Source organism: Tachypleus tridentatus, chromosome 13 (genome assembly GCF_004210375.1).
Source record: "Tachypleus tridentatus isolate NWPU-2018 chromosome 13, ASM421037v1, whole genome shotgun sequence".
NCBI lineage: Eukaryota > Metazoa > Arthropoda > Merostomata > Xiphosura > Limulidae > Tachypleus > Tachypleus tridentatus.
In genome coordinates, this window is record NC_134837.1 from 83,928,641 (window position 1) to 83,952,226 (window position 23,586).

The following is a 23,586-nucleotide window of genomic DNA, read 5'->3' on the forward strand; positions in this document are numbered from 1 at the left end:
TTTATGAGTTCAAAAAAGGCAATAGTGCAGCAAAAACTACATGAAACATTCAAGGTGGCTGTGATGTGGAGTTTCTCAGTGAAAGAAAATGTTGAAGGTAGTTTCAGAAGTTCAGGTCAGTGAACTACAGCTTAAGTGATGTGCCATGTTCACATTGTCCTGTTGAGTTTAATGATGACATGCTACTGGCTGCACTTGAGGAAGATTGTGCTGTAACATTTGAAGAAGTAGGACAGAAGCTTAATTCAACCCATTCAACAATTCACCATCATCTGCAACAACTTGGAAAGGTGTTAAAACTTGGAAAATGGGTCCCCCATGATTTGACTGAAGCCAACCTTAGAGTGAGAGTGGACATTTGCACTTCTCTGCACTCTTGTGAATGTAACACACCTTTTTTGGGCAGGTTAGTGATTTTAGATGAAATATGGATATATTATTAAAATGTTAAGTTCCATAAGCAATGGCTCAGTGCAGGTAAACTGGCTGAAGCACAGCCCAAAATGGACCTCTGCCTTAGTAAAGTTTTGTTAAGCATTTGATGGGATATTGTTAGTGTGATCCACTTTTAGTTGTTGCCACTTGGTGTAATGATTACATCAGACTTCTACTGTCAACAGAGCGCTTGAATGTTGCACTGAAAGAAAAGAGGCCTGCTTTGATCATTCATGAGAGTGTTGTGTTACACCAAGATAAGCATGGCTCCATACAGGAAGGATCACATCTGCATAGATTGAAGAGCTACACTGGGAAAACTTTCATATCCTCCTTATTCTCCAGACCTTGCCTTATCTGATTATCATCTTTTCCCAAGTTTGCAGAACATCTTGATGGAAAAGAGCTTAGAACACATGAAGATGTCAAAACTACCCTTTCTACATTCTTTTCCTCCAAACCCCAAGAAGTTTATAGAAGTGGCATTCAGTAGCTTGTGAATCGTTGGCAGAACGTAATTAATAATAATGAAACATACATTATTGATTAAATAACATTAAAAGCGTTTGAAATTCTTTCTCTTTTTTCTGAACCTAAAACTGGACATTACTTAAGGGACGACCCGATAAAAGTTATGTTGCTGACGATATATCACAGAAAAGTGCTTTTTTTTCAATCTCTGAAACAAAAACGGAATTATCAAATAAAAACTGGAACCCAGGTCTAATGGTTTCCCCACGATCTTGAGATAAAGCCCGCAGACTGACGTTGTTTATAAAAGAAGAATGAAGTGTTAGTATGAGTTACTAAGAAAAGTCTCGTGGAGACCGGATTCTTTACAATAGGTGTATGTGAATCGCTGGTGATGAATTCAAACAATAAACGGACAGCATACAATCCACTTGTTTTAAAACAACATATTCAAAACAAGTCAAACTTATGTACAAAAACAAATTCTTTGTACTCTGTAATATCACAGTTGTATCTAAAACTCATGTAATTTTTCTCCTTGTCAAAAGTCAACATTTAACATAAACTACATAAAAGTTCTCAATTAACAAGTCGAATTGTTTTTGTTTTGTTTTTACTTTGTTTCTTACTGTACAATCTACGATAGATTCACTTACGTTATCCTTTTGATTACCACAGTTGTATTCAAAACTTTAAATAATCCGCACAAGCTTACTCAGTTACTTTGGAACGCCCTTTGACAAGACAACTTGTTCTCCTTATATCTATCACATTGTGAAACGCACTTTAAAATATTGCCTGTTACTGCTGAACTGACAATCATGCACGTTAATTGCATATTTGCTAACTTAGTTTCTTCTAATGAAACTTGATTTGTGCTCACATGGTCCACTGTGTATATATATATTGCCAAACTGAGGACTGGAACTTTCTACAAACTACGGGTGGTCCGGCATGGCCATGTGGTTGAGGCACTCGGCTTTTAATCTGAGGGTCGCGAGTTTGAATCCCTGTCACACCAATCATGCTCGCTCTCTCAGCCGTTATAATGCGATGGTCAATCTCACTATTCGTTGGTAAAAGAGTAGCCGAAAAGTTGGTGGTGGGTGGTGATGACTAGCTGTCTTCCTTCTAGTCTTATACTGCTAAATTAGGGACGGCTAGTGCAAATAGCCTTCGAGTAGCTATAATGTAACAATACTTACGTAAGACAACGAGAAAAATACAAAAGGTTCGAGTAATATTACGTCAGTTTACAACAATTAAACTATACACCCTAGTACAAATTAATTGAAACAAGACGAAAAATTACGATTTTTTTCAGTTTTTTGCGTTTTATTTCTGAAAATCCAAAAATTACTCGCAAATTAATACATGATATGACCGCCTTTATTTTTCAGATGATCATTAATCCGTATTGGCATCGAGTCCACGAGTTGACTGCAATTTTTACTAATTTTTGGATCGTGGTACTACATCTCAGTTATACCTCAATTAGCTTATCTTTCGTAATACAGTCTTTCCCCTCAGATAGCCCTCGAGTAGCTTTGTGCGAAATTCAAAAACAAACAAATTAACGCAATTTCGAATGACGTAATATTCCTCAAAAGTTTGTCATATATCCCAAAAATAGATCGACCATACTGCAAAACACAGCTAATGACGCCGTTTGTGTGGAAAAATTACTATTAAAGGAAATCAGCGGGTTCAGCGAGCCTACAACGGTCGCCATGCTGAAAATATTGTAAAATGACCATTTGTTTCAATTAATTTGCACAAGGGTGTACACATAAAGTTCGAATCTTACAGAGTTTCATGACGAAATTTATCATAACTATCGCTTTTAAAATAATTTCATTTTAACACTCTTGTCAAGGAACTTAAACAATCATTAAATATTAACTCACTAAATGAACTAAACAGTAAGTTATACTAAACAGTCTCGTATATCCAACAGAACTGCAAATGTTGGTTAACTCTCCAAAAGTATAAAAATATATAACCCGAACGCTTTCAATAGGTTGATCTTTCTTCATTAGATTTAGTCTGTTTATAATGAAGAATAGCTTATCTGTCAAAAACTCTGAGGTTATATGTTTTTGTTTTAAATAATTTTTTTAAACTACGTGTGTTCCTAACTTTCATTTCAGTTTAGCATGGCCAGGTGGTTATGACGCTCGACTCGCAATCTGAATGTCGCGGATTCGAATTCCTATCCCACCAAACGTACCATTTGAGCTCTGGGGGCATTATAATGTGACGGCCAATTTCACTATTCGTTGGTAAAAGAGTACTTCGAGAGTTGGCGGTGTTGGTTACCAGCCTTCTCTCTAGTTTTTCATCCCTAAATTGTGGACAGCCGGCGCAGATAGCGCTCATGTTGCTTTGTACGAAGTTCGAAAAAGAACAGCTCAGTTAGCAAGGTATTGACTGTTGTGTGATACGATTCACTGCAGTAATTCACATACTTTATAAATTATTTACGGGTAATATTTGCTGTAGGAATTTCAGCATTCAAACTTCATTATTTAGTTTTGGTTATCGTAGCACAAGTACGACAAAAAACTGTTTATAAGTAAAATCAGACTCTATTATGATTTGGATAGAGAGGTGTCGGAACCGAGGGTACTTTTTACATGTTTGACATTTATAGCAACTGCAAGTTATTGTTAATTTTCTGTGAGGCATGTCCCCTGACCCTCCCCCTATGTCGTTTGCTAAAAGCATGTCTAGCCAAGTACTCCCACTTTGCAACACCCTCCTACGCTACATACCTCTTATGAGGAATTCACTGAATAAAAAACTTATTATTTAATTTGATGTTTTCATGTTAAAATACCAACATCGACAGTCAATGATTTGATATGTTTTTTTAACTATAATGTTTGATAGATTCTGATTTTTAGCAAAAGTATTAGTTTGTCGTTGTTTTGTAGTTACGTTGATTTCACTAAACATGAGAACTTGTGAACATTGTTCTTTCTGCTTAGTCTTCGAAACGTTAGTACGTTATTTCTGATATTTAGCTTTAAAATTACCGATTTTTTTATGCGTGATCCCATTGGTGGAGTCTACATACTGCGTAATTTTATTTATTTATTTTTGTATGAAGGCTTATCACGCTAAAAATCGAATAGCGATGCTCGCGGAGGAACGGCACAGATAGACCATTATATAACTATTTGCTTTTTAATAAATTTCATGTAAAGACTCGAAAAAAAATGATAAACCCATATTTTCTGTGTAAAATACATGAGAGACTACAGCTTTAAGGATTGACATTAATTGTATATTGATGTTTTTTTGTTTTTTCGTGTGACTTTGCATACTGTTTGAGACCTTGCAACCACAACCAATAAAGACATGGACCAACAAATAGCTTTCTGTATAAGTAATTTATAAAACCTATTTAAAAAGTCAATATACTAAAAATGGAAAATGTTGGAGTCATGCGTGTTTATTTTAATAGAAACTCAAAGTAAGTTGCAAGTCACCATAACTAGACTGGAACAACGACTGTTCGCCATTGGAACTGTACGGTATGTGGCTGATAACTGAATGCTAAGGAAAGTTAAAAGTCGTTTAACACGATTGTACATCTCGCGAAGAAAAAATAGAGCATCTAAATAAAAACAGACTTGTTCTAATAGATCTTTCTCGATCTTTTATCAGATGAGTGGAAATATAAATAATCATCCAGAACGATGGCATTTCTGGTCCAAATAAAAGTTCTAGTCGTTCTATTTCTATACGTTACAAACTTCACATTTCCTGTTCTCTGTTTCCAAGACCGTCTTTGTTCTATTGTATTTATTTTTGGTGAACAGTATTAGCTCGCTGTATATGAATAGGACATTGTCCTACAACCTAACGATCGAGATTTGCATGACTTGAGGTGTGATAGTGTATGTTCACACGTGGATCAAAGCAGTGTTTAATTTCTCTCCAGGATCGAAACGGGCCATTTAACTACAGTATCTATGTGGCTGTATAACTTTTTTGAAACTGTAATATCGTAGTTAAGGTGTTAAGACACTCCTGCTATTTCAGAAATTGTCGTTGGAACGAATGATTTTAAATTCTGAATTTAGGCCAGAATTTTACCGTTTTTAACACTTTATTTTTTTGGAGTATTTGTAATTGTTTAGGTTTTTGGTAATTATTATTTATTTTATACCCAAGTGTAATATTGAATCACTGGAAGCCAGCGGTATTTATTTTGTAATTCTTGCAATAAGATTGCAGTATTTCTCGACCGATGTAGTAATGAAGGACGAATTTAATTTAAGTTCATTATCTGACAAAGTATTGCCAACAATACAAAATACAGTGTTTCCAATTAATTTATGTTAAAATAAACTTAGCTTATTATCACTGTATTTTACCATTTCTGGCTTTCACGAAACTCTTGATAGAATTCGTTTCGTGATATCACCCACAAAACGTTGTTGTTGTGGGCAACTTGGTGCCCGTCTTGACCAAAACAGGATTCTCCTACGTTTGACCGCCTTGCATTTTATTAATTTAGTATTGCAATACACGTGTATTCGAGGTAGGCGATTCTTTAGCAGTGAAAGTTCAAGGTAGAAGAACGTAAAAGAGCGTCAACAACATAAAATTTATCAATTCGAATAGTCAGTGACAGGGGTTTGCAAAAATTACTGAACAACCCCCACTATCAGAATTTCATATTCTGTATTTTTTTTTTCTAAAGAGGTAACATTTCTAACGTTTGTGTTTATTCAAAATTATTTCTGGTTTGCGTCCTTCAGCTTATTTATCGCTTAGGCGAATACATTTGTTGGGTTGCTGGAGGTCCCGTATAATTTATAAAATATGTAGCCAATAATGAGAAAAAAAAGCATTAATTATGAGATGTTGTTTAGCATATCTCTATAGATGTATATAACCCTAAACCTAATTACATAATTTTTATTCGTTACCGATTTAATGTCTTTAGAGTAAAACCGTGAAGTACAAGTAACCGAATGACACTCATGACAAACGTATCTGCATATATATATATATATATAAACCTAACCCTTTTTTATAAATCATTTTGTAGTTTTAACACCCAAAGCAAAACATTTCGGTACTCTCTTAAAAAAAATAAGGAATAGACATTGAACATTTTGTGATATCCGGATTCAGAAATGTTCGCCATCATCGTGGCTGAATTTACAGTTTTCCAGGACATGAAAGAACAAATCTATACCCTAATTCAAACTCTCACACAAAACACAGTTATGGCCGCACATGCTGCCTGATAGAAAATATGTTCCTCAGCTTTTTAAAGCCATATTTCCTGAGGTTTTTGCAAGTTCTATCAATAGAGGTGGTTCGACATAGGCTTGAGGAAGTTTACTTGCAGCCGTAAATTGATATTGCGAACATTAACACTTTTACTTGTATGCGTACAAAGAACACAGTGCGGCTAACCCCTAACCTCCAGTCGTTTTGTGGTCGAATACTGTTGAAACAAGGATTAATTTGACAGTAAAGTGTGGATTTTTGTATATTAACAGACAGAACGCTTTATTGCCGACCTAATCTTCCGATTTAAATCTTATTGAATCGCAGGCGGCCCTGCATGGCCAGTTGGTTAAGGTGCTCGACTCGTAATCCGAGGGTCGCGGGTTCGAATCCCCGTCACACCAAACATGTTCGCTTTTTAAGCCGTGGGGGCATTATAATTTGACGGTCAATCCTGCTATTCGTTTGGTAAAAGAGTAGCCCAAGTGTTGGCGATGGGTTGTGATGACTAGCTGCCTTCCCTCTTGTCTTACACTGCTAAATTAGGGACGGCTAGCGCAAATAGCCCTCGAGTAGCATTGTGCGAAATTCAAAAAACAAAAAACAAACCGAATTGCAAGCTGGCAATTAAGTATCAGTATTAAGGGTTACATTAATTTTTTTAATTAAAAACGCCTGTCATATGACTTTAATTTTTAGGGATCAGACGTGTCCAAGTTGTTAGTATATGCAGAATATAAGACCATGGATTCAAGGTTCTCATTCTGTACCATGGAGCCACAGGTCGAGTCCCAACATTCGGTCAGATAAGAAAAGCCTGAGAGCTGACAGTGGGCGCTGTTGACTAGCTACTTTTCGTCTAGTTTATCAATTGAAAATTAGAGACGTCTATACGGAAATAGCCTTTTGTGTAGTATGTATTACACGAAAATTCTTCATAACGAGATCTTTCATTTTTATAGTGACAGAAATATAACAGGATAGATTTAACATCTTTAATTCGGTAATGACTGGCAGCCATGAAAGAGAGTGAGTAGAGGATTTCTAACACCGTAACAGAAATAATTTCATTTTGTTTCTACTGTATAAAATGCTTTGAAAATATAAAATTTTATGAAGTGCATATCATATTTAGAATTATAGTCAAATATGCTATTTAATTTTTTTTTAAATTCCCAGTTGACTTTGAAGTTTTTATATGTGAAATCCCTTGCTTTGTTTCGTTTTTGCACGTGTTACATGCATGCAATAATACATGTGGCTAGTTTTAGAATTGTAAGACTTCACAAACTGAGCGCGGAAACTGTTGATTATCACAAGTTTTTGGGTTTTTTTTTCACTTGAAATTTCTATGAATGATGGTGCTATGACCTGTTGTTACTTAAATTACACGGACCACCAACAGCTGCTGACATTAGTCACGTGCTTAGCAGAATGCTGTTATGTTACCCATATATAGTTTAAGGTCGCAGCTTACGCTGAATATAGCTGTAACGAATCCAATTAAAATCAAAAATGTGTACAACTTACAGTAGCTTTTCTTTCTTTTTCATTTCTGAGTTTGTTAACCAAGTAGTCATTTGTATATTATATTTATTTTGTTATAACTGTAGATGGCTATGTGTATATCACAGAGCAAGGAATTATGTAATTAATGCTAATGCTAAGTGCACGTGGTAGAGCATCATGAATCATAATTAGTTTTGATTCATTGCGATCTAGGCTGACTTGAAAAGTCACTTTTCCCCGCAGGTTTTATCCCGACGTTTCGGCTGCTGTTCAGTGGATTGGGAGGAACTGTGTATAAATGTGCTTTGTTATCGAATGTTCGTTCAACTATACATCAAGATACAGAGCCGATGGTTCTTTTTCTCCAGATTTTCGGGTTCTGAACAACATATTGCGAACAGAGTATTGTGAAAGACCTTTCGTTGTTGTTTCTTGCAAGGGGTCGTGAACTTCATATTATATGTTGAAGTTTTAATGTTTTGTATATAAATGGCTGTTAATAAAGAACTTCAGAATGTACACAGTAGAATGAAATTTGCGTGCGTGCTTACAATGGTTTAAACGGTTCAAGCTCCAGTAAATAACGCATTAAATACCCTGCACTACACGTGAATGACCTCAAAGATAACATGACATATACAGTAATACAAATAACAAATACACCTGCAGTGTGGTAAAGTGTTAAAATCGTTCAGAAAGAACAAATACACCCGCAGTGTAATAAAGTGTTAAAGTCGCTCAATTAGAGAATGTATGGAAAGCATTTCTGCCAAATGAAATTCATTGGGATATTTATTTTAGTTGACCACACATATTTTCGTTTCCCATTTGAACCATTTATTTTTATTTTCAGATTTTTTTGTAACTGGGCTTGTACGTCACGTGAATCATATAGCTTCCCTTCACACAGCAATAAATAAGCTTTGCTCACGCGCATACGCTAAGGTGCACTTATTAATTAACAAGGCTTTATTGACTGTTTAAAACTGTGTCTAGCTCGAAACTCGTATGTTACTCCTCAAAATGTATGTATGTGTTATGATTTTCCATGCGTGTGTATAAGTTGCACCGAAATTGGCAATCGTCGCATTAACTACCCATTTACAACACAAATGTATTATGACCCATCATAATTCAGTGCATTTTACATATACACTAAAATTGGTCGTCGTCGCCGCTTTTACAACACATCTGTATTTGGTCCAGTAAATATTAAGCCCTAATTTTCAATGTAAGAAATTGTGACTAAGCCTTTTTCTTGAATGTTTTGTTATTAATTTTCATTATCATTGTTGCTTCTACAACAGTTCAAAGGGTTTAATAGTTTTACTTGAAATGATAATTTCTGTAGACCTGTTTTATTTTTCCTCTCAAACTTAATAGTGGAAAGAAAATATTTAATTCACACTAAGTATCAATCATATCAAAAGCCTTCAGTCGTTATCTATCAGGGTTCGTTTTTCGCGTCCCGTTACCACAAATTCTCAGCACTTTGATGCCGTGGGTACACTTTAAGAACGAATGTCATATCACACTATTCGGTCAGATTAAGAATATCCAAGAGTTGGCGGCGAGTGCTGTTAGCTAGGTAGTTCAAAATTAAGGATAGGTCTGCAGCACAAAGATTCCTTTGTGTGTCTTTGCTTAAATGTTTCAAACAAATGTTAATGATAATTTGAAAAAGTGCGATTCCTTTTCAAACTTTATATTTAAACATGTTACTTTTAATATTTCCTTAAGTACAGAGAATTCGCTCAGTTTGCGGCCATGTGAGGCCTATGGTTCAAAAAACAACAAAAATGAAAGACAAATGCTGGAAACGTTCGTTTTTTAATAACTTGAAGATTTGCTATGCTAAATAAATATATGTATTTATGTTTGTAGCATTTATAAGTAAAGGCATATTTAGTTAAAGTACGATCCGTGCTTTCTGAAGGTACTGAAATATTTCACAGATTTGTAAGAGTTATTATTACATTGAATGTGAAATGTAGTAAATGAATATTAAAGTGGAAAATCTGCCAATGTTTTGAAGAAGCCAAGAGGCGAAATGTCGAGTTGTGGTGAAAATAATATTTTGGGAATATTCTTGGTGTCTCTTTTTGGTTAACTTGTTTGTGTTCAGAGTTACTGATGAGGAGTGGAACTCTCCGACCGAAACTACTACAACTCAGTGGCACACGTTGAACACATTGAACTTAGAATTCGGAATTAAACAATGTTCGGAATACTAAGTTAATTTACTATAGTCGCAGTACATTTATTTTATATTGTTTTTACACTATCAAATTTATTGTTAATGTAATCATTGATTGTATATTAACATGTCATTTTAGGATGAACCAGATGGAACTAGAGATCGAAAAGAAACAGCTGGTAAAGTACTTGAGAGAAGGTAAGAGTTTTATCATTTTGTCTGTTGCTCTCTTTCTTTATAGAACAGAATAAGAAAGTTTGTTGTCTGTTTCTCAATCTCTTCTTAGAATGAGCGTATATACTTTTGTAATATTGTCTCCCCTCCCCATTATTAAATAGAAGAACTGAGATCAGAGATCTGTCTTTTAATATTGTCTGTGGTGTTACAGCTTGTGTTTGTGTCATAGTGCCAATATGAAAGGGAGAGACCCGGCATAGCAGGATGGTTAGTGCGCTAGATTCGTAAAATGAAAGTTACGGGTTCAAATCCCCGATACACCAAACATGCTCGCCCTTTCAACCGCGGGGGTGTTATAATGTACAATCAATTCCATTATTCGTTGGTAAAAGAGTAGCGATCGGTGGTGATAGATAACTAACTGTTTTAAGTCTTTCACTGCTAAATTAGGGACGGCGAGTGCAGATAGCTCTTGTGTAGCTTTGCGCGAAATTCAAAGACAAACAAACCTACGCCAGTACGTAAATAATAAGAATAATTACGTTTGAATGTTTTTGTACCAAATATACGCACTGCATGATATAGGTCTTATTTCACTGATATTTCTAAAATACCTCACCCTGGCACAAAATTAAAAACATAGGATATGTTATACACATCATATAGCCTTTTATGCGAATTGAACTGAATTATTTACTATGTGAGGCCTTAAACTGCCTAGTTAATTAGCTTCAGATTATAGGGTTTTTATTATTTTCCATCAAAACGTCTTGAATGCACGTTTTTCAAACATTATGAATCCAACAGCATAGTGTCAGCGTATGACTTTGCAGTAGAAACTATATCAACTCTGATAACCATGTCTAAAGTATGCTCTATTACACTTAACCAATACCAAAGATCTCCTTCACAAACTAATTATAGGGTTTTTATTATTTTCCATCAAAACTTCTTGAATGCACGTTTTTCAAACATTATGAATCCAACAGCATAGTGTCAGCGTATGACTTTGCAGTAGAAACTATATCAACTCTGATAACCATGTCTAAAGTATGCTCTATTACACTTAACCAATACCAAAGATCTCCTTCACAAACTATGCGCTGACTGCATTTTGTCTGCCTTCGACGTAATCGCTTTGTACCTATCCATGCCCATAGAAGAAGGTATAGATAGTATCATTAACTCATATTCAGCTGATCAACGCATTTTTCCAACGAACACCACATTAGAAGCCATCCTCACAATGTTCAGTTTTGTACTATACAACAGGTGTTTTATACTAAGTGCCGTTTTGTGTAAATAAAAGAAAGAAGAATAGCATAACAACGTGTTACAGAAGTGTAGTCACATTTGTAAAGATATACATACGCACAATTGAAACCCTTCGTACGTATCGAAAATAATAAAACAGGTTTAACACCAGAAGTGTGGTACAGTTACATCGATGGTATATTTAGTATATGGAATCATATACACTACAGCAGTTTCACTATTTCCTAAACAACTTTCACCCATCTGTCAAGTCCACATTAAAACTACCCAACGCAGAAGGCTTAACTTTCTTAGACATAACCCTAAAAACCCAAGATCGACAAATACGAAGCTTCATACGTAACAAAGAATGAAGCTGATATTTCTCCATTTCAAATCTACCACCCAGAACAAAGGAAAAGAAAACAATAATAGAAGAGTTAAAGAGAATAATTCGAAACTGATTCACTCAGAATGCCATTCAAACAGTGTAAAACGACTTTAAAACAGTGCTATTATTAAAACCAAAAAAAAACGACATACACGAAGACGCTCACAATGAACATTCATTCATAAACAACACAATCACAAACAAGATTTGTAAACCCGTTAAACAACTGGCAATCAAGATAACGAAAAAAACACGTAAAACACTAGAAGAACATTAGATTTAGTCTTCGTTCTCACAAACAAAATGTGCCAAAAAAGAATGGTACGAAAACGGAACAGGACAAACGTGCCACGTCAAAACCGTAGTGTGTATATATATATATATAGAATTAACCGGAAGACCTTTGCCATGCGCATCTCCAAACGCATCAGTGCATTATTTTCGTATAAATACCCTCCTCCCCAACAGAACACTTCCTATACAAACACTAAATCCCAATCACAGAAAATCAAAACCCATTTAAAGTTTCTATCTTACAAAATAACAACAAATGTTTTAAAGATAGAAACTGTGCGGAAGCTATACTCAACAACGAATGAAATCCAAAAATGAACAGAGACAAGTGTGTAGTACACGTAACTTAAATCACGTAAAAAAAACATACCACTACGCTTAACACTACTATTTTCAATTTAAAACTTGCATACTCTAGTGTTATCACACAGTCTTTCAATTTATTTTTAAGACTGCTAGTAAACTTTCTATCCTTTCCACTCATTATTGTTTCTTAACAACTTCTATTTTCCATCTGTGCGTTTTTTTTAACTAATCGTTGTGTAGTTTTTTTCGTGTTTATACCATATAACAGTAATATGTGTTTATATGTAAGTGTAGCTGTATAGAGTAGTATTATCACTGTGCTGTAATGTTAGAACAATACTGAAACAATAGTAATAATTCATATATTGTCAGTGGCAGGTTAGGGTAGACTCGTGAAATAGAACATCACAAACAGTTTTCTAATTTAACGAATATTTGAATACGAAGCAGTTGCGTGTACTAACCCTAATGAAGCTGCAAAGACGACGCGCTGATTAAAATACAAGATTCATTTTTAACTATCTGGAGTAAAAAGGTCGTTTTTTACTTTCCATGGTTTTTAATATTTTGTTTGTTTTAGATATTATGGCCAGGTCGACGGTCTAAGCATAGTAGTAACTCCTGTTTTAGGTAACTTATTTATAGTCATAATTTAACAGCATTCCATTTTCACTTCGTTCTCCTGTCTTCTGGATTCTTTATATAGATAGTATTTTTTTTTTACAATCTTTATTTAAGGAAATTAATTATATCAGTAGTTGTTGTTTTTTCGCATATAAACCTAACATCGTGCTTACAGTTGAAGATGAAATTGGTAAACAGACTTATATTTTAAATGTCTTGATCGAAAACAAACACGTGGAAGTGGATTTTATACAACTATTTTGTTTCTTCTTTAACACAAGCTCATTCAATAGATTATATCCCCTGGAATTTAATCATAAAATAAAAATAAAAATTTAATCATATAGTTAAAATTATTTTTTATTCTCATCAGGATTTATCTCCTGAGATAAATGTATTGAAATCATAAGTTAATTCGCAAAACAAGTATATCTTTACAGTTGTGAGTAAAACTCTATCGTCACCAGGTAATGAATCACAACTTGAAGTTACAAAGGAACATGTAAAAAAAATCGTTTTTATTACGCTATAACATATTCCTAGACTTTCACGTGCCATTCGAAACAATTGTTTAAAAACAATTAAAGATAGAAACATGGAGTTAGATGCGAAATTTTCCTCCCTACCATCCTCTCCCCAAGTGAATACAGCGGGTAAGTTTGCAAACTTACAACCGTAAAATCCAGGGTTCAAATCCCCGCGGTGGACAAAACGCAGATTCCTCATTGTGCAGCTGAGAACAGTAACAACCTCTCTATCAGTGAAAGGCCCGGCATGGCCAGGTGATTAAGGTACTCGACTCGTAATCCGAGGGTCGCGGGTTCGAATCCCCGTCACACCAAATATGCTCGCCTTTTCAGCCGTGGGGGGCGTTATAATGTGACGGTCAATCCCACTATTGGTTGGCAAAAGCGTAACCCAAGAGTTGGCGGTGGGTGGTGATGACTAGCTGTCTTCCCTTTAACCTTACACTGCTAAATTAGGGACGTCTAGCGCAGATAGCCCTCGAGTAGCTTTGCGCGAAATTCAAAACATCATCGTCTTAGTGGAAAATAAATTCCAGCCTGAAATAGTAATGGTATGATGGATCAGGACGTACTTGTCAGCAGTCATGTTGCCATCGCTTTTGTACAGATCACTGATATTATTGGCTCAGAAGCAGCCCCCAAACTTGAACCTATTCCTCCCTGTAAATCCTTGTAGACGTTATGCATTTAACCTGTTCAGTGCCGTGGACGAGATAACTCGTTCAAGCCGATCGGTAACACAGTGCCATGGACGAGTTAATTCGTTCTCAATAATACCTAACTTCAACGCTAGATGTCAGCACCATACATGCATTTGACCTACTTACAAATTGTTTCACTTTCGATCCAAAATAGCATATCGAAAAAAGTTACAAAATGAAGAAGCATTAGAGTTGTATTGTAGCAGCTGAAATACTTGGCAGTCAACAGGTTAATGTGATACCAGCCTCCTTTTCCCAATCGGACAACCTGATAAATTCTTGCCAAGCTATTTGAATTTGGATCGTCTCCAAAGTCCACATTTCTCTGGCTTTGCTTATTCCACTTTAGTAATATAAAGTCCATTTCAACTTTATAACTTGTTTACCCCTTTGCCAGCGTTATAAACTACAAGTCCATAAAGACCATTTCGTCTTATTGTTTTTGAAATAACGTTCACTTTTGTTTTTACACCAAGGTCGTTAGCAAGGTTGATGCTTGGGTGTCTACTTTCTCTTGAAGAACATACCCTGAGATATGGTATTTTTACCTGCAGCATACATTTCACCATTGTAAGATGTCTAATCTTGTTTTCTCAATTTATCTCTGTCCAGGTTTATCGTTGTAGGGTGGAATGTCTCGAAACTGATATAATTCGCTGATAAATACGAACAGAATGATCGATTAGGCTTCAGGGGCCCTGTATTTTTGATACCGTGAGATATTTAACACCAGTTATTATGAAGAGTTACTCTTTTCAGATGTTTGCATACAGCTTTTATTGGAACTAGAGTCTTGCGGTAAATTTTCACTTTGAAAATCCTTAACTAAACAAAACTCTATTTTTCTACATTTTTGATAAATTATTCCAATTCCAGGAAGTGTGACTACATTCACATATACTTTTATCTGGTATGACTTGACAACCCATAGTTTTGTGAATGTTTGTTTTTTAAGTGGTGTGGCCCACTTTGCTTTGTTAGACCTTAACCAGTCATAATGTAAACCATTAACAGGTTACCACACTGTGATGGAATTTATTCTCTTATGGTAGAGTTTTCTTGTAGTATTTGCTTATTATTTTTCAGTAAACTCTATTACCTTACCCTTTCCCTAATTATTTCACTACTGTATAATGGAACTTTGCCGATCATTGCGTATATGTGGTAATGTAAATTACACACTACTTATAGAAAATTCAAACCGTAATTTTAACCCAACTCAGTGTTGATTGTTTGATCATGCAAACGTCAGCACTTATTTTAGCAAATAGTTACAAAGCGCTCTATCACTAACTGACCATCAAAAAAGTAGCATAAAAAATCACGTTATTCAAATTTGTACATTTATAAATAAAATTATTTTACTGCTAAATCCCGAACCTCATTCTTGTAGCTGACACCACCTTAATAAACCTGTTCAAGGGAAGGGATGGCTACTGAATCATTCTGTTAGAGAAATTTTCATTACAGCTTGCTCTCAGTCCTAAAGCATGTTTAATGAGTTGGTGGTTATAGTACGTCAAACATAATTGTATTTTGTGGCATATATGTGAAGATTTGTCTGTGTGTGTGTGTGTGTGTGTGTGTAAATTTTATTCTGAAGCGTATGAATAAATTAATATATGTAAATATATAGTTTTTTCTCTTTGAAACATGTTCATTTTTCTGAATATTTTTATTAATGCCGATTTCCTCGTAAGAGCAATCCAGAAGTAGATAATATATATTTACAGCATGTATGTAGTACAAGGTTGCTCTCGACCTGTAAAAAAAATATCATTACACATAATATTGTTATTAAATACAGAATTTTACTTTATTACGATTTGGGATGACCATATGAGACAATTTGAAATAGCCACTGTTTTCCTTATAGGAAGGAAACTTGTTTGGTAAATCGCCATTTTATTTTTCATAGTTTTATAAATGTTGTGTATGAAATTGAATGGTTTTCGTTTGTTCTTTTGATTTTCGCGCAGAGCTAGTCTATTCTAACCAGCCCTGGTTTTGAAATGATAGATTAGGAGGAAAGTAGCTAGTCAACACTATCCATTGCTAACTCTAGTCGGACTGAACAGTAAGATTTGATTCTTACTCTTATAACACACCCACAGGCACTAAGTGCAGTTGAAAGCAAACCACGGAACTTGAAATACACGGTCTGGCATACTAACTGGTCTGCTCGATAGGGTTTCTAAATTAAACTTTCATAGCCGTATGACGTTGCGATACAATGCTTGTTTTTATTCAGTATAAATCAAATGTTTTAGTACTTAACTGGCAGTGCAGTGGGCATTACACTAGGTGATTGTATTGCTAAGATATATTTTCATGGTTAATTATAAACATAATAAGCCTTTCTTATGTTAATTTGTTGATAAAATAGAAGATAGTCAGGAAGTTTTTCTTTTCCCAGTTTTAACCTTATATTAGAGACCGATAATATTGTTGATTAGCCCAATAATACTTGTATATGAATGATAAAAGTCGTCATTTGTTTATTTATGCCTGATCGTCGTCCAACGACAAACTTTGCAAAGGATGAGGATCCGTCTAGGCCAGTGTTTAGGGCACTCGACTCGCAACCTGCGGGTCGCGGATTCGAACCCCCGTTCTACTAAACATGCTCTCCCCTACAGCTGTGGAGGCGTTGTAACGTGACGTTCAAACTTAGTATTTGTTGATAAAAGCGTAGCTCAAGTGTTGGCAATGAGTGGTGTCAGCTAGCAGCGTTCTCATTAGTCTTTCGCTGCTAATTTAGGGACGGTTGGCGTAGATATAGCCCTCGTGTAGCTTTGCGCGAACTTTCAAACAAACCAAACCAGAGGACGATGGCTTCGTGTTAGACCATTAGAATAACAAATATCATAACAACTGAACATCCCTAGTGGCAAGTCTTAAGGCTTCGAATGCTACAAACCGGGTTTTGATACCCGTGGTGAGTCCAACACTGATAGCGCATTGTGTAGCTCTATGCTTAACTACAAACAAATACATTAAACAGCCATTGTGAAGTGGGTGAAGTTTGTGTGGATGTGAATGTGTGCATTTACTTTCACAGACGTTTGGACTGATCATTCAGTTGGCCTATTCATTAGATCTTCACCGTATTTAGTAAGTGTTCTTATTCTCAAAATTGTCAGTTTATTATATGCTTACTATTATACCACACTGAAGAGTTGTCGCCTCCGTTACTGAGCACGTGATGAATGACGGTTTTGATCATCACGTACGAATGTTGTGAAGCAATCGCATTGATCAGATGAAAAGCGGTCTCGAGCAAATGTTAGACATATACGTACATTTCATATTTCACAAAGGTCGCGTTTTTACTCTGCGTTTTTACTGACCTCATTTTATGTTCCATTTTGCTTTTTCTGCTCCGTCACTTACGACCTTAATGACGTCATTGAAAGTTTTTTAAGATTTCCTGTTTTACCAAAATAATATATTAATCACAGACATAAAAAAGGAGTAATTTAAAAACGATTATTATCATATTGCATTTCTAGGAATAAAAATCAAAAACTTTTGATAGAGGTTCATGTAAGACTATGCAGAAATGTCTTAATAAAAGGATTACGTTTAGTGGTAACTTAATATAATTATGTTGAATGAGAAACACTACAATTGTGAGAGCTGCAGAAAAACTGTCAAAAGAGTCCCAGAATCTCTACAAACTAGACGGCGCTTAGTAGAACGCATTTCTACGCCACGTAACATTGGTGGTATTTGGCTCTCAAAAGAGTGTGAGAATGTGTCCGTAGTTATGAACGGACATGGACCATTTTTGGCAATGCAATGGGGAATAATACTCTGCACATGCCCAATAAGTTTCATCAGAATCCGATCATATTTTAATATGTTGTAGAGCAAAAATTGTGTCACCGTGTTAACAGATAGGAAGTATTGGGTTTTATGATAAAACTAAAAACACCAAATTTGTGGTCATAGTCCAAGTGTATACCAACTTTTTTTCCAAATCCATTCAGCCGTTTTCTAGAAATATTGCTAATAAATACATACAAAAGGGTGAAAACGTAACCTTCGTCCACATTCGGACATACACACACAGCCCACCGCTAGTACAGCGGTCAGTCTACGGATTTATAACGCTAAAATCAGGGATTTGATTCTCCTTGGTGGGCTCAGCAGATTGCTCGATGTGGCTTTGCTATAAGAAAACACACACACACACACACAGAGAAGTAATATACTGCACTGAACTTATAATTCATCTTTGAATTATTTACAACAGATTGTCGGTCGGTTTTATCAGGAACCTCTCTGCTTCGCCCTCAGTGGAGGGTTGGTAAAAATAAGTTCCTGGACTGTTTCTAGTCCAAAATATGCTCTTATCTTGAGAAGATATAACTTTGTTACGGAGAAATATAATAAATACCTAACTTGTGGATGTGAAGTGAGTTCAACGTGTATACTTAAGGTTTGCGTCAAAAATATTGATGGAAAAGCAATATACTATCGAAACATTGGTTAGATAAACTATTTTTAAATTTGGTAGTATTCTGGTAATACATCATTGTTTGAGTCATATAACTAGTCTTTTAGCTCAATATTAAGGATGAATAACGCAGATATCCGAAAACGTATGCTATTTCTAAGTTGTGTGGTTTTAATAACAAATCAAAAACGAACGAATTAACCTAATTATATACACTTGATAGTGTCAGTAGTAAGGAAGAAATTGATTTGAGCGAAGTATACCATTAACGTTAGTAACAGTTTAGAAGTAAACTAAGAGGTCAGAACTCATGAAGCAACTTATAATAAACTTGTTAACACAAACTAACTATATCTGTAAAAATAGTAGCAGTTTAGAAATAAGCAGATTAGATCAGCTATATATTTTTATATCTTTAACACTGGTAACACTTTAGTAGTATATGAAATAGGTTAGATGTCTGTACAACTCATGTTAACTTAAGTAGACTATATATATTTGTAAAAATAGTAACAGTTTCGAAGTAAACAGGTTAGGTCAGTATCAGTAACTCTGAGTGTAGTTTAGAAACGTATAAATGCAGTACACGGGTAAGTAAACGAGCCCAAATACACGAATTAATCACCTATGTTAGGAACACTAGTAATAATTAATCGAACTATATCTGTACTATTAATCCATTCAGAAGTAAATGAAATAGACCTTGGTGAAAATAGAAGTTATTTAATAGTACCTCTGACCTTAAGGCTTAATTTGTTAGTGTTTATTACCTATTATATTATTGCTTTACCACTATGGCATTTAATACCAATAAGCTTTAATAACGCCATGGTGTGTTTTTATCACCGCAAGTAGAAACCTGGACACCCCCTGAACTAGATCACATATGACAGTAATTGTAGCAGCAATCTCGGTAAAAATTTAGGTCAACGAGACAAGGCATCAAAGTAATTACATCTGTATCATTCTTAAATTACAGGGTGATTAGAAAGAAAGTTTCACAGTTCAACGCATTTATTCTCACAGGCAGTATAGCATAGGAAGTGCCTCGGCATGGCCAGTTGGGTTAAGGCGTTCGACTCGTAATCCGAGGGTCACGGGTTCGAATCACCGTCGCATCAACCATGCTCACCCTTTCAGCCGTGGGGGCATTATAATGTGACGGTCAATTCCACTATTCGTTGGTAAAAGAGCAGCCCAAGAATTGGCGGTGGGTGGTGATGACTAGTTGCCTTCCCTCTAGTCTTACACTGCTAAGTTAGGGACGGCTAGCGCGTATCGCCCTCGAGTAGCTTTCTGCGAAATTCAAAACAAACACACAAACAAACAAGCATAGGAAGTTAAAATTGTACGGAAGTGCTAATGGTATCTTGAGTGTTCCAATTGTAGTTTACACATTTCTGCCATTAGGGCTGACACTGTAATTTATTTTGCATTTTTCCCATGGTTCCAAATGGGTTTGTCGATTCTTCCGCGACCGTAAATCCTAAAACATTAAAATGTAAAGGCATACTGCTACTCTTACTACAAACTCTAACCATACATCCATAAGACTCCGGTCGCGAGTACCATAACACGGGCTCACCTTTTCCTTCCTCCGCCCCAGAACTATCCTTACCTTATTTGTTTTAACATAAACAGCTCCCGAGTTGGTATAATCGAAATAATTTACCGGTCAGCTAAATTCTACTCAACTGGGATATTAAACTTTCTGAACATCCATGGCCGTTTTCCAACTCCTGGTTGAGAAACTTTAAACCAAAATTTCTACCAGGTAAATGTTTCAAACAACCCGAAACTGACAAGTGAGCAAGGAGATGAACTAGTAAAATGTAATTATACCAAAAGATGAGTATTTCACTATTTTTGTGTGCAACTATTAATTAAAACTTTAGTAGACAGGTTACACTTGTGATAAGTCACGTACTGGCAGACCACCTGCTGAAAGTATCACTGAAATTAGCCATGCAATAGCAGAGTAACCCAGCCCAAGGTGCACGTTAGTACAGCAGTGCAGATTGTCCCCCGGTTTTTTTTATTTGTCAATTCTAACTATTTGTGAGGCCCATCGATTAACGTTGCGAACAGTTTCATACAAGCTGCATTAAGCGGGTAACTAATAGAATGGAAGGAAGCTTGTTTAATCCAACGTGTTGATTTTGTGTTGCAGTTCTTCGTAAAACTGAATGGAAATCGATGATCAACTGTATGAATATCTTATCAACTAATGAAGTACACTATAATGTTAAATTATTAATTATTACGTAAATTCTGGTTCGTAAATGACTTAAACCGGATTGATAATACTTGCATTTCACTTCTTAATCTGATTTACGTCGTAAGAGTTGTTCATGAAAATTGATAATAGAAATAGCGCTTAGACCGCTGTTGTAACCCAGCCGCTCTGATGAGCACTGATTGTAATGGGCGCTGGATAGCAGATGTGGGGTGACTGACATATAAAATTATCTTAACTTTCACTCATGGGTACTTAGAATGATATATAGTCGCTTAGACTTTGAAGACTGTATGGTTGTGTTACATTTTTGGAGCATTTGCGTTTGCTGTGTATCTTAAGCGTGTGAATAGTTTCGTGACAAACAACGTGAAAACTGTCAGCTGCAGATTCACGGTATATGTAACATTACAATTTCTTTTTTATGAAGAATAAACGTGGATAAATTTTGATAATGTATGAATGAAAACTTTCTTTACAAGCTATGTAACGTGGAAGTCGGGGACCGGAATAGCTTGGTGGTTAGGGTGCTCAACCTGCAATCTGAGGGTCGCGAATTCAAATTCCTGTCGTCTAACATGCTCGAACCCTGATGTAAAAGTAATTGGCTTACAAAAAAAAAGCCGACCTCAAACTATTTGGTATTAAGGTTTTGGTTTTTTTAAAAGAAGTATTATACACTTTCCATTAAAATGATTAAAACGTTACTTCATATTTTTATAACATCAGTTACTTAGTAAATAAGTAACTTTGAGGCCATACGCTGTTGTAAAGCATAGGTTTGAATAAAAATTAACGTGTTTTTGTTCAAAAGTATTGCCCAAGGAGTAATACATGAACCATATCCACAGTGGTGATATGCCATTCTGTAGTTTTGCGGTTAACCAAACAAATAGAATCGTGGATATATCACACTAATAGTGAATTTGATAAGGCTGAAATACAGCATTTAGATATGAATAAGGAAGTAGTAGCTTGGTTTTAATAATTTATTATTATTATATTACATTATTTTGAAAACGTCACAAAATACCCCACGGTTTTGAAGAAAGGAAAAACTCCCAATGTTTTTATGCCGCGTCTCTGGTCAAGGTAATGGGTGACCTGAAAGTGCCACATGCATATTTGACCTTTTTTTCCACCACCATGATTTAGATTGTAAGCTCATGGATCTTAAGTAAGATGTGATAATGCAACCAATAGCAAAAGCTGAAGTTTCTCTCTCTTTATATATTTGTCATTATAATACTTGACCTTTGTCAACCCTGCATGTTCGGAGTACATTCGATTAAAATCTCGCTTCATCTAATTAAAATAATAACGTTTAAATACCACAAGCAGCTCATTTTTAATATAAAATATATATATGAACTTGTGATCTAAGATTAAATAAGTTATCGTTCTTGAGTAGATATTTATTGGTGAAATGTGTTTAATCCTACTACTATCAAGGTTAATGAAGTTATCCAAATCCTTAAGAGGTTAATTCTCTGTAGGTTTTTCTTAGGACACTTGCTCAGGAGTAAGATACTCCTATTAGATGTTATCCTCACCGACTGTTTAACTTTCTTTATCTTAATAAAATTCGAAAGCCAGCGGATGCACAGTAGACTTTTCAGGTCTTCTAAGGCCTAGTGATACCTCTTGAGACATTTCGATAAAACCCCTCAGTGATACATTTTGAGGCATCTGGATAAAACCCTTCGGTGAAGATCACTTTACCACTTGCTGTCAAATAATTTGTCGACATTGAGAAAACACGTTCATTTACAGCTGTTTTTGTTAAACTTTAAGTTGTAGTTCCTGGTATTATAATAAGGTGATTTCGTAATTAATTTTCTGAATCTGTTACGAATTTTAGGTGGTTTAGTAGTCAGTTTCAAAAATAAGTAATTTGTTTACGATTGCTTCTTTTTACAAATTTACCTAGACAGCTTGTAAAGCTAATTACTTTATAACTTTCTGGTTTCTCCTCTGGCTTTCCTTCTTTATGGGACATAGTAACTTTGGCTTGTTTTCAATAGTTTGGTATATATAACCTGGTTTTTGACATGAAGAGAACTGAGGTAAAATCTCAGCTACTGTTTTTGACGACGATGATTTGTATTTATCCCTGGCCTGCTTAGTTTTTAATTGTTATAGCAATATCTGCAATGGGGATTGGTATACTTTTATAAGTAAGAAAAACATTGCTTTGGAAAAGGATTACATGAATCTTTAAACGATGCCCCAAAAACTACTGAATTACGTGAAGGACACGTATGAGGGAAGGGAGACTTTAGGTGTTAGGTCGTTTAAAATAAAATCTTTTTCTTCCGATTGACGTATTGAATATGAGGATAATTTTCTTTTCATTATTTAATTGTATACTGTATTGAATAATAAAATTCTGAGGTATCTTTAAATTACAAGTAACTAAATTTCTTTTTATATGGGAAGGTGTTGATTTCAGTAAATCCTTTGTACTATTAACGTCATGAAAAATAAATCTACCTTTGCTGTTTCAATGGTAAAAAAAAGTCCTTTTTGGACTGGGGTGGTTATGGTGAGTCTAAACGCATTTCAACTTTACCATTATACTGAAAAGAGAACTGTTGAGAAATACACATTTCCAGCAATGATACCATACAATAACATTGTATTGATGGTGAGAAAGTTCGTTAATGGTAGCTCTGTCTTTTGTTTTGGATAAGAGATAAGAACGGAATTTAAACATTCTTTTTGAAAACTGACCTGGCATGGAGTTCTG

General features: G+C 35.2%; 1 protein-coding gene across 2 annotated transcripts in view; it reads left to right on the forward strand.

The window, feature by feature from the left end:
- The window catches only part of LOC143239966 (uncharacterized), an 83,878-nt gene that overhangs the window by 16,071 nt on the left and 44,221 nt on the right, over positions 1 to 23,586 (forward strand). For both annotated transcript variants that reach the window (XM_076481662.1, XM_076481663.1), the window contains exon 2: positions 10,005 to 10,063. In XM_076481662.1, coding sequence (XP_076337777.1) covers positions 10,005 to 10,063 — 59 coding nt within the window. The remainder of the gene's footprint in view (positions 1 to 10,004; positions 10,064 to 23,586) is intronic.